Source organism: Mirounga leonina, unplaced genomic scaffold (assembly GCF_011800145.1).
Source record: "Mirounga leonina isolate KUSES-001 unplaced genomic scaffold, KU_Mleo_1.0 Mir_447, whole genome shotgun sequence".
NCBI lineage: Eukaryota > Metazoa > Chordata > Mammalia > Carnivora > Phocidae > Mirounga > Mirounga leonina.
The window spans coordinates 14,062,304-14,074,672 of NW_023270757.1; the positions used below are offsets into that span (position 1 = coordinate 14,062,304).

General features: G+C 39.6%; 1 protein-coding gene across 17 annotated transcripts in view; it reads right to left on the reverse strand.

Moving 5' to 3' along the window:
• Positions 1–12,369, reverse strand: part of KDM4C (lysine demethylase 4C) — a 457,231-nt gene that overhangs the window by 368,580 nt on the left and 76,282 nt on the right. The window contains exon 5 of one of the 17 annotated variants that reach the window (XM_034988004.1): positions 6,765–8,366. The exons of the other annotated variants lie outside the window; for them this stretch is intronic. Coding sequence (XP_034843895.1) covers positions 8,319–8,366 — 48 coding nt within the window. The 3' untranslated portion in view covers positions 6,765–8,318. Of the gene's footprint in view, positions 1–6,764; positions 8,367–12,369 lie in introns of those variants that run through there. 17 annotated transcript variants of the gene reach the window in all.

Genomic DNA, 12,369 nt, shown 5'->3' on the forward strand with positions numbered 1-12,369 from the left:
AACACCCAAAGAACAAAGAATCCAATCAAGAAATGGACAGAAGACATGAACAGACATTTTTCCAAAGAAGACATCCAAATGGCCAACAGACACATGAAAAAGTGCTCAATATCGCTCAGCATCAGGGAAATCCAAATCAAAACCTCAATGAGATACCACCTCACACCAGTCAGAATGGCTAAAATTAACAAGTCAGGAAACGACAGATGTTGGCGGGGATGCGGAGAAAGGGGAACCCTCCTACACTGTTGGTGGGAATGCAAGCTGGTGCAGCCACTCTGGAAAACTGTATGGAGATTCCTCAAAAAGTTGAAAATAGAGCTACCATATGATCCAGCAATTGCACTACTGGGTATTTACCCCAAAGATACAAAAGTAGGGATCCGAAGGGGTACGTGCACCCCGATGTTTATAGCAGCAATGTCCACAATAGCCAAACTGTGGAAAGAGCCAAGATGTCCATCGACAGATGACTGGATAAAGAAGATGTGGTATATATATACAATGGAATATTATGCAGCCATCAAAAGGAATGAGATCTTGCCATTTGCAATGACGTGGATGGAACTGGAGGGTATTATGTTGAGTGAAATAAGTCAAACAGAGAAAGACATGTATCACATGATCTCACTGATATGAGGAATTCTTAATCGCAGGAAACAAACTGAGGGTTGCTGGAGTGGGGGGTGGGGTGGGAGGGATGGGTTAGCCTGGTGGTGGGTATTGAGGAGGGCACATTCTGCATGGAGCACTGGGTGTTGTGCACAAATAATGAATCATGGAACACTTCATCTAAAACTAATGATGTAATGTATGGGGATTAACATAAGAATAAAAAAAAAATTGTTTGGCCCTAAAAAAAAAGAGTAACTGGCATAACAGAGACTAAAAATAAATCTTACTGTTTCAAAATTCCTTCTCCAATTTGTGTTCTCTACTATTGACTGAACTCCCTAACTGCTACCAAGGACAGGCTCTGCTCAAACACTGAAGATTCCAGGTCGCCCTCACAGATTTAGACAAGGAGTACACCTAGTCTGTCATTTCGACAATGTTATACCGTACCCTACATACCATTACGCTACACATACATTCATATTATACCTATTCAAAACAATCCTGTAAAATAGGTAACATTATACACAAATGAGCAAATGGAAAAACTAATACTACTAGCTAGTAGTAGGTGGCAAAGATAAACCTAAATCTGATTCCTGAACCTAAACTCAGTGCTTCCAGTTCTGATCATCTTAAAATAAAATGTATCATCCTCTTCTCTCAGCCTCCTCAACAAAGATCCAAGGAGCTAAAATTTAAGACAGGCAAACCCATAAAGTTTCCACATTCTTCCCACCCACAGGTACAACCATCCTACACAAACACTGGCAAAGCTTAAAATGCAAGCCTGCTTTACTTTTGTGGGGGTGGTAATAGAACTCATTTAGTGTAAAAGCAGTCTCCAAAAAGACCCTAGCTACAAATAAGCCCCACATGACAGATCAGAATTTGTCAAACTATTCAAAGCTTACAGCCATTGAATCTTAGCAGAAAGTCTGCACACCAGTCCAAGCTCATAGACAAATGCCTCTTCCCAGATTCCATCCCCTCAAATAAAGCTCTCCCACACATCTTTCAGCAGATGCTTGAGCAATATTTATAATTCACCTGACTTTCACTGGGCAAACATTACCTGCCAGGTCCCACTCCCTTCACTCCAATCACCTATTTGGCATTCTGGGCCTGTCCTGCTCCATTTGTCTATTTACCTTGTATCTGTCAGGTTTTCTGAAATAATTCACAATTGGCCCATGATTTGTGCACATATGCATAACTGAAAAGTTTTGAAGGATTCTTCCTTTCAATTTCTGTATCTTCCACCTATCAGGAATCAGATGGCAGTTTGAAAGAACTCTTAAATCTTCATTACCATAACCAGAGCCAGGAGCTGTTTGAAGACCAGGCTTTGGATTTCACAGAGGGAGTAACATCAGAACAGGAACAATGCATTTATACAACTCCACAGAGAGAGAGTACCAAGTTTGAGTTCCTGTCCCTTGCACTCTGGGCCTGTGTCCCTGAAATAGGCTATAGCCAGCAATAAGCACCCTCTCCTCAGTACTGTGCACATCTGTGACTCACCCTACAGTGACTGCACTCAGTCACTGGAAGATTGAAGGATGACATAGCAATAACATGTCATGTTAAAAACCTCACCAATAATGAGCCACTCCCACCTAACACAGAGAAATAATGCAAAACTCATAGTAAACCAATTTTTCCCAAAATATTTCCAGTGGGGCATTAGTCCTATCAGAGGCTATGGTCAAACTTTGGCTTCTTTTTCTCCTCCTCTTAGAGTCACAGAGCTGATAGGTACTCCAAAGGATGTGAGAGGCCCTTTATAAGAAAGTCTGTTTAACTCTGCTTAACTCCAAATTTACCAAATATTACTTAACCATGGAATCTTGTTTATATAATATATTCACATTCCATAAAATCATGCTGTGTGGGACAGCACATTCGGGGAAGGATTATAGTAAACTTCTCCTTAAATGCCTCAGCCTAAATAACTCAGTAGAAAGAGAGAAAATAATTTGAGCCACAGCTGTGATGGCATTTCAGAACCCAGGGTATGTGGTGGGGTGGGGTGGAATATGGTCACATCTACTGTCATAATACATATATGTAATTTGATTGTGCCATCTAAAAACACATAGAAAGGGCCACCTGGGTGGCTCAGTCATTAAACGTCTGCCTTCAGCTCAGGTCATGATCGCAGGGCCCTGGGATAGAGCCCCACATCGGGTTCTCTGCTTGGCAGGAAGCCTGCTTCTCCCTCTACCACTCCCCCTGCTTGTGTTCCTCTCTCGCTGTGTCTCTCTCTGTCAAATAAATAAATAAAATCTTTTAAAAAATTAAATTACATTAAATTAAAAACACATAGAGATAGTGTAAATTTAATGCAATTAAAATCTTCCCAAAAAGGTATTTCTAAATGAAGATAGACTAAGAGATTAAAACTAGGAAGAAAAGATAGAAGACATAATCAGACTTTTAAAACTACCAAATATACTGACGACCAGTGAATGGGCTTAAAAAAAAAAAAAGTACATAGAAATGAAGGCGCAGGGCACCTGGGTGGCTCAGTCAGTTAAGCATCTGCCTTCAGCTCAGTTCATAATCTCAGGGTCCTGAGATCAAGTCCTGCAACCAACTCTCTGCTGAACAAGGAGTCTGCTTCTCCTTCTCCCTCTGTCCGCCCCCGCCCCCCCCACCCTCACTTGTGGTGTCTCTCTTCCTCTCTCAAATAAATAAAATCTTTTCCTTTAATTTTTATTTATTTTTGAGAGAGAAAGAGGGAGCACAAATGGAGGGAAGGACAGAGGAAGAAGCAGGCTCCCTGCTGATCAGGGAGTCCAATGCAGGATAACCTGAGCCAAAGGCAGATGCTTAACTGACTGAGCCACCCAGGCACCCCTCAAACAAATAAAATCTTTGAGAAAAAAATGAAGGCACATCCACCAAAGCCTACATGAAGGTTATTCTAAGACAAAAGACAAATTAGTAAACTTATGAAAATCAAGGTTAATACACACACTCTTTTTCTGCCCTCACCCAGCAAATAGCAAAATGGAATGAAGAATTTCTTTCTCAAAGAATGACACAATCTCAGAAAAGCAGCATGCTGTACAGGAATCAAAAGCTCTCTGATCAAATACTGGCTCCAGCACTTACCAGAGTTCCAGGATCAATGGTCATTTGTGGCAGAGCAGTGACCAGAGTTCAAGTCTGCCAACTGGGCCCTGACAAGACTGTGACCACTTTGAAACAGCTATAGTAAAGGTCCAGTCTCTAACTGGAACTACTTTCAAAAATTATATCCTTGCCAGCAGAAGTGGGGTCCTAAGGCTTCCCAAGAAAACTTAAATCCAGACCTGCCTACCTCATAGGACAACTGTAAAGATAAGATTACAAAACACATAGGAAAATATTTTTCAAAACTTCCTTTCTAACTAAATTTTTCTTTCAAAAACATGGGACGGGGTTTCAGGACCACTTGTTTGAGTGGTATTCCCTGGGGTTCAGGGCCCACCTCACCGCAAAGAGAATTGTCAGCAGCATGTTCCAAAGAGCACAGCAGAAAGTGAAGAGCTGGGCGACAAAGCAGGAGTTACAAATCCAGGTACCCAAAGAGCCCAGCTGTAACATCAGTGAGTGAAGCAGCCAAGTGTAAGTCAAAGGGGGAGTCGGGGAGACCATCCGGAGACCCTACTCCCCTCCCAAATGGGGAGACCCTATCCATCTGGAGACATCTACTATCCTGTCTAACAAGGACAGACATTACTCAGCTCCTGTCTATTGCTGTCACTAGAAATACTGCCAGATCTTCTAATCTTTTAAGGGAAGCCCCAAATCCAAATTTTAATGTGATATTAACTAACTTTTAAAACCATGTGGATCAAACAAAATACATCTGTGGCCACTTCTGCAAAAAGGTAGCAGACATTAAAGAGTTCACATTTAAAAGTGATGAAAAATAAATATTAAGTGCTCAAGAGAATATATGTCAGGATTAGGATCCTTTTGGAGGTGACAGAAATGTTCTAAGACTGGAATCAAAGTGATGGTTACACAAAAATTATTGAATTATACACTTAAAATAGGCAAATTTTGTGGTATATAAATTATACCCCACCAAAAGTGCTCAACATTGCTCGGCATCAGGGAAATCCAAATCAAAACCTCAATGAGATACCACCTCACACCAATCAGAATGGCTAAAATTAACAAGTCAGGAAACGACAGATGTTGGTGGGGATGTGGAGAAAGGGGAACCCTCCTACACTGTTGGTGGGAATGCAAGCTGGTGCAGCCACTCTGGAAAACAGTATGGAGGTTCCTCAAAAAGTTGAAAATAGAGCTACCATACAACCCAGCAACTGCACTACTGGGTATTTACCCCAAAGATACAAATGTAAGGATCTGAAGGGGTACATGCACCCCGATGTTTATAGCAGCAATGTCCACAATAGCCAAACTGTGGAAAGAGCCAAGATGTCCATCGACAGATGACTGGATAAAGAAGATGTGGTATATATATACAATGGAATATTATGCAGCCATCAAAAGGAATGAAATCTTGCCATTTGCAACAACGTGGATGGGACTGGAGGGTATTATGCTGAGCGAATTAAGTCAATCAGAGAAAGACATGTATCACATGACCTCACTGATATGAGGAATTCTTACTCTCAGGAAAGAAACAGGGTTGCTGGAGTGGTGGGGGGTGGGAGGGATGGGGTGGCTGGGTGATAAGACGTTGGGGAGGGTATGTGCTATGGTGAGTGCTGTGAATTGTGTAAGATTGTTGAATCATAGACCTGTACCTCTGAAACAAATAATTCCTTATATGTTAAAAAAAAGAAGATAGTAGGAAGGGTAAAATGAAGGGGGGGAAATCAGAGGGGGAGACGAACCATGAGAGACTATGGACTCTGAGAAACAAACTGAGGGTTCTAGAGGGGAGGGGGGTGGGGGGATGGGTTAGCCTGGTGATGGGTATTAAAGAGGGTACGTTCTGCATGGAGCACTGGGTGTTATATGCAAACAATGAATCATGGAACACTACATCAAAAACTAATGATGTAATGTATGGTGATTAACATAATAAAATTAAAAAAAAAAATTATACCCCACCAAAGCTGTCTTAAAAAAAATGATTATACGCTGCTGCAGGAACATAAATTGGTATAAACTCTTTGAAAAACAAGTCAACAGTATGTGATAAAGTTGAATACTCTATGAGCAGGCACTTCCATTCCTAGGTTTCTAGGGAAACCTTTGTACATGTGCACCAGGAACCATGCACAGGAATATGTTCATAGCAGCAATATTTATTTATATTTTTTATTTTAATTACAGTATGGTAAACAGTGTTACATTAGTTTCAGGTGTACAATATAGTAATTCAATAATTCCATACGTTGCTCAGTGCTCATCAAGGTAAGTGTATTCTTAGTCCCCTTCCACTATTTCACTCAGAAATATTTATTACTAGGGCGCCTGGGTGGCTCAGTCGGTTAAGCGACTGCCTTCGGCTCAGGTCATGATCCTGGAGTCCCGGGATCGAGTCCCACATCGGGCTCCCTGCTCTGCGGGGAGCCTGCTTCTCCCTCTCCCTCTCCCCCTGCTGGTGTTCCTTCTCTCGCTGTGTCTCTCTGTCAAATAAATAAATAAAATCTTAAAAAAAAAAAAAAAAAAAGAGGGGCGCCTGGGTGGCTCAGCCGTTAAGCGTCTGCCTTCGGCTCAGATCATGATCCTGGAGTCCCAGGATCGAGTCCCGCGTCAGGCTCCCTGCTCGGCAGGAAGCCTGCTTCTCCCTCTCCCTCTCCTCCTGCTTGTGTTCCCTCTCTCGCTGTCTCTCTGTCAAATAAATAAATAAAGTCTTTAAAAAAAAAAAAAAGAAAAAAGAAATATTTATTACTAAAAAAAGAAACAGAAAGAAAATGTCCCTTGGCAAGATAATAAAAAATAAAACATATATTCACCAAATGGAATATTATATAGCACTGAAAATGATTGGACACTAGTTCACACAGTAATATGAGTAAACCTGGGAAGCCTATTGTTGGGTGAAAAAAAATCAAAGTCTCAAAAGTCTGTATAAAGTGATATTATGTATTATTAAGGTCAAAATAGGCCAAACTAAATACATTATTTAAAAATATATGCATCTCTGAGAAAACTATGTTTTTAAAAGGCAAAAAATCAAACACAAAATTCAGGCCACCCCTGGGTGGTGGGGTAGGGTAGCAAGGAAGGGCTGTAGAAAGAATAGTCCATGGGCAGTATGTTAACATTCTAGCTGCTGAACTGCATAGTGGGTTTGAGATATTCAGTGTATCATTGTGCTTTAAAACTTAAATACATTGCACATACATAATCAGATATTACATTCCAAAAATACGATAAAGAAAAAAATCACGATAAAGTAGGTATCTCCTGATTCACACTCCATAGCACCAATTCTGTCTGGGCAGTGACAAGATGGTGGTCTATATCTTAAAAACAAAAGGGATATTTTTTAAAGCAGTAACCCCTAAACAAACACCCTTCATGGTTCTGACAGTCTTTGACAGATGATTATAGATTAGTATAAATTGCTGGGCTGGACTTTTATACATAAAGGACAACTGCAGAACAGAACGGAATTCCTCCCAATCCTCTTGGAATCACTACTATCTCCTTACAGACTCAGGATCTTTGTCTTGTTTTGCTGTAATATTGCCACCAACAGCAGCTAACATTTATTCATTATATACTGTGGAGCAGGCCATGAGATGTTTCATTTGTCATGTCATTTTTATCCTATGAGGCAGATACTAAAAGCATCTATTATCAGTGCCATTTTATAGATGAGGAAAACTGCAGCAAAGAGAGATCAGATAACTTGCCCAACACCTCATAATCACTGAGCTGCATTCAAGAGCAAGAATGAAAACTTTAACCCACGCTGGCTCAACTAGTCTGAAGCCGCATGGCCAAACAATGACCCAGAAAGTCAACTCTAAACTGCCTAGCTTTATATAATCAAGGAGCAAAAAACTTCCCTGTATCCCCAATAACTGGAAAGGAAAGTTAGTAATTTGGTGATTATGCTTTTTCCTTTTTATTCTTTTAAAGGCCTACCTATCAAGAAGATGATTTACAAATACTGGCTTAGGCCAAGAGCAGAATAATAGATTCACTTAAAGATCTGCATTCTATTAAAAAAAATCACAGAAATAATAAACAGAGTTCTCAAATTTATTTTACACATCTATGCATGGCCATTGCAGAAAATCCTAAAGGGAACCTGAACCATATGAGGCCTTGTCCTCCTTTAAAGAGGTTCAAATATCTCTACATTTAATAAAACAGTAAAATCCCATACTCAGACCCTGACAAGTTATTTTTCATATGGTAAATTAAAAACAATAATATTTACTAATGTATTCATACTTTCTAGATTAAGCAAGCCCTTGTCTTATTCAACTTTTTAAGGTGTATTATTTCAAATACTTTGCATTTTAGGTGTAGTATTTCAAAATCTTTGCATCTTATAATAAACTTTTATGACAGAAAATGTCTAAGTACTTAGTATCTATTTTCACCTTATTTACTACTTACTACTAATTCCAGTAGAATCCCAATTTAGATAAAGAATTTATGTCTCTCCCAGTTCTTCTATAGAATTCTACTTTTTCTTCTGCATATTCCAATTGTTTGTTTTTTCCACCTTGCTTCATTTCTCTCTCGCTGTAATTTCTCACTTTGCTTTAACATACTCTCGTAACACTTGGCAGATAGCTGGAACTCAAGTTTCCCTTTAATTATTCATAAAATAAAAACAATCTAAGGTATTTCCAATGATCTCATCTTTCATTTTTCACAGTGTAAAATTCTACACACAGGCTCAACAATAGTCTGTCAGTGAAAATGGGAGAACAATAATTTTCCTGAATATTAAACTATATTTTCTTTTTTTTTTAAGATTTTATTTATTTGACAGAGAGTGACACAGTGAGAGAGGGAACACAAGCAGTGGGAGTGGAAGAGGGAGAAGCAGGCCTCCTGCTGAGCAGGGAGCCTGATGCGGGGCTCAATCCCGGGACCCTGGGATCATGACCTGAGCCAAAGGCAGACACTTAATGACTGAGCCACCCAGGCGCCCCTAAGCTACATTTTCTCACCGTAGAACATTTGGAGACAAAACTTATAAATCTGCAAATAAAAGAAAACCATTATATAATCTTAGTTATATCTTTCTCTGAAAAGAAACATTTTAAATTAGAACATAATTAGAATCAGACTCCTGATTTTAGTGGCTCTAATTCTGTTCCAGTGACCCCAAAAGCCCACTGACACGTGGTGACTCACTTTGAGGAACCCATTCTAGGAGGCTGGTATGTGGGATCAGCTCCTCAACCTACCCGTTTCAGCCAGACTAGCTGCTCTCTGTCCATGGTCAAGTGAATGATTTATCATGGGAATTCTACACACTACTGGAAACCCAATGTGGGCATTTCAAGATCTGGGGGATAGATTTTTTTTTTAATTTTTATTTAAATTCAATTTAGTTAACATATCATATATTGTTAGTTTCAGGCGTAGAATTTACTGATTCCTCAGTTGCATATAACACCCAGTGCTCATTACATCAAGTGCCCTCCTTAATGCCTATCACCCAATTACCCAATCCTCCCCACCCATCTCCCCTCCAGCAACCCTCAGTTTGTTTCCTATGTTTCCTATAGTTATGAGTCTCCTATGGTTTGCCTCCATTTTCATCTTATTTTTCCCTCCCTTCTGCTATGTTCACCTGTTTTGTTTCTTTCTTTTTTTTTTTAACTTCATTTTAAGACCCCCGATTCACCAAGGAAATGTTGAAAAAGAAAAACAAAGTTGGCGGCATCATGTTGCCTGATTTCAAGCTATATTACAAAGCAGTGATCATCTGTTTTGTTTCTTAAATTCCACATGAGTGAAATCATATGGTATGTGTCTTTGTCTGACTTATTTTACTTAGCATAATACCCTCTACTTCCATCCATGTCATTGCAAATGGCAAGATTTCATTCATTTTAATAGCTGAGTAATATTCCAGTGTGTGTGTGTGTGTGTGTGTGTGTGTGTACACACCACATCTTCTTTATCCATTCATCTGTCAATGGCATCTAGGCTCTTTCCATAGTTTTGCTATTGTGGACACTGCTGCTATAAATATTAGGATGCATGTGTCCCCTTTGAATCACTATGTTTGTATCCTTTGGATAAATACTTAGAACTGCAATTGCTGGGTCATGGGGTAGTTCTATTTTGAGGAGCTTCTACACTGTTTTTGAGAGTGGCTGCAGCAGCTTGCATTCCCACCAACAGTGTAAGAGGGTTCCCCCTTCTTCACATCCTCGCCAACATCTGTTGTTTCCTGAGCTGTTCATTTTAGCCATTCTGACTGGTGTGAGGTGGTATCTCATTGTGGTTTAGATTTGTATTTCCCTGATGCCAAGTGATGGTGAACATTTTTTCATGTATCTGTTAGCCATTTGTAGGTCTTTGGAGAAATGTCTGTTCATGTCTTCTGCCCATTTCTTGACTGGATTTTTTTGGTTTTTGAATGTTGAGTTTGGTAAGTTATTTATAGATTGTGGATACTAGCCCTTTATCTGATATATCATTTGCGAATATCTTCTCCCATTCAGTAGGTTGCCTTTTAGTTTTGTAATTGCTTCCTTTGCTGTGCAAAAATCTTTTTATCCTGATGAAGTCCCAATAGTTCATTTTTGCTTTTGTTTCTCTTGCCTCTGGAGACAAGAAGCAAGAAGTTGCTGCAGCCAAGGTCAAAGAGGTTGCTGCCTGTGTTCTCCTTTAGGATTTTGATGGACTCCTGTCTTACATTGAGGTCTTTCAACCATTTGGAGTCTATTTTTGTGTGTGGTGTAAGGAAATGGTCCAGTTTCATTCTTCTGCATGTGGCTGTCCAATTTTCCCAATGCCATTTGCTGAGGAAATTGTCTTTTTGGATATTTGTCCATTGGATATTCTTTCCTGCTTTGTCGAAGATCAGTTGACCACAGAGTTGAGAGTCCATTTCTGGGTTCTCTATTCTGTTCCACTGAACTATCTGTCAGTTTTTGTGCCAGTATCATACTGTCTTGATGATTACAGTTTTGTAATACAGCTTGAAGGCTGGAATTGTGATGCCTCCAGCTTTACTTTTTTCTTTTTTTTAAGATTTTATTTATTTGACACAGAGAGAGAGAGCACACATGCGCAAGCATACAAGTGGGCAGAGGGAAAAGGAGAAATAGAGTCCCCACGGAGCAGGGAGCCTGACGTGGGCCTTGATCCCAGGACCCTCGGATCATGACCTAAGCCGAAGGCAGACACTTAACCGACTGAGCCACCCAGGCACCCCTGCTTTTCTTTTTCAACACTATTTTGGTTGTTTGGGGTCTTTTCTGGTTCCATACACATTTTAGGTTTGTTCTAGCTCTGTGAAAAATGTTGATGGTATTTTATAGGGATTGCATTGAATGTGTAGATTGCTTTGGGTAGCACAGACATTTTGACAATATTTGTTCTTCCAATTCATGAGCATAGAATGTATTTCCATTTCTTTGTGTTTTCCTCAATTTCTTTCATAAGTGTTCTATAGTTTGCAGAATACAGATCTTTTACCTCTTTGGTTAGGTTAATTTCTAGATATCTAATGGTTTTTGGTGCAATTGTAAATGGGATTGACTCCTTCATTTCTCTTTCTGCTGCTTCATTGCTGATATATAGAAATTCAACTGGCTTCTGTGCATTGATTTTATATTCTGCAACTTTGCTGAATTCCTGTATCAGTTCCAGCAATTTTTGGATGGAGTCTTTTGGGTTTTCTAGATAGAGTATCATGTCGTCTGCAAAGAGAAAGTTTGACTTCTTTTTCACCAATCTGAATGCCTTTTATTTCTTTTTGTTGTCTGATTGCTGTGGCTAGGACTTTCAGTACTATATTGAATAACAGTAGTGTGAGTGGACATCCCTGTCATATTCCCGACCTTAGGGGAAAAGTTCTCAGGTTTTCCCCATTGAGGATGGTATTCACTGTGGGTCTTTTGTATGCGGCTTTTATGATGTGGAGGTATGTTCCCTCCATCCCTACATGGTGGAGGGTTTTTATCAAGAAAGACTGCTGTATTTTGTCAAATGCTTTATCTGCATCTATTGAGAGGATCATATGGTTCTTGTCCTTTCTTTTATTAATGTGGTATATCACACTGACTGATTTGTGGATGTTGAGCCACCCCTGCAGCCAGGAATAAATCTGACTTGGTCATGGTGAATAATCCTTTTAGTGTACTGTTGGATCCTATTAGCTAGTATCTTGGTCAGAATTCCTGAATCCATGTTCATCAGGGATATTGGTCTGTAATTCTCCTTTTTAGTGAGGTCTTTGTCTGGTTTTGGGATCAAGGTAATGCTGGCCTCATAGAATGAGTTTGGAAGTTTTCCTTCCATTTCTGTTTTTTGGAACAATTTCAGAAGAATAGGCATTAATTCTTCTTTAAATATTTGGTAGAATTTCCCTAGGAAACCATCTAGCCCTGGACTCTTGTTTGTTGGGATATTTTTGATTACTGATTCAATTTCCTTGCTGGCTATGGGTCTGTTCAGCTTTTCAATTTCTTCCTGTTTCAGTTTTGGTAGTTTATATGTCTCTAGGAATTTATCCATTTCTTCCAGATTGCCTAAATTGTTGGCATATAATTGCTCATAATATTCTCTTATAATTGTTTGTATTTCTTCGGTGTTGGTTGTGATCGCTCCTCTTTCATTCATGAT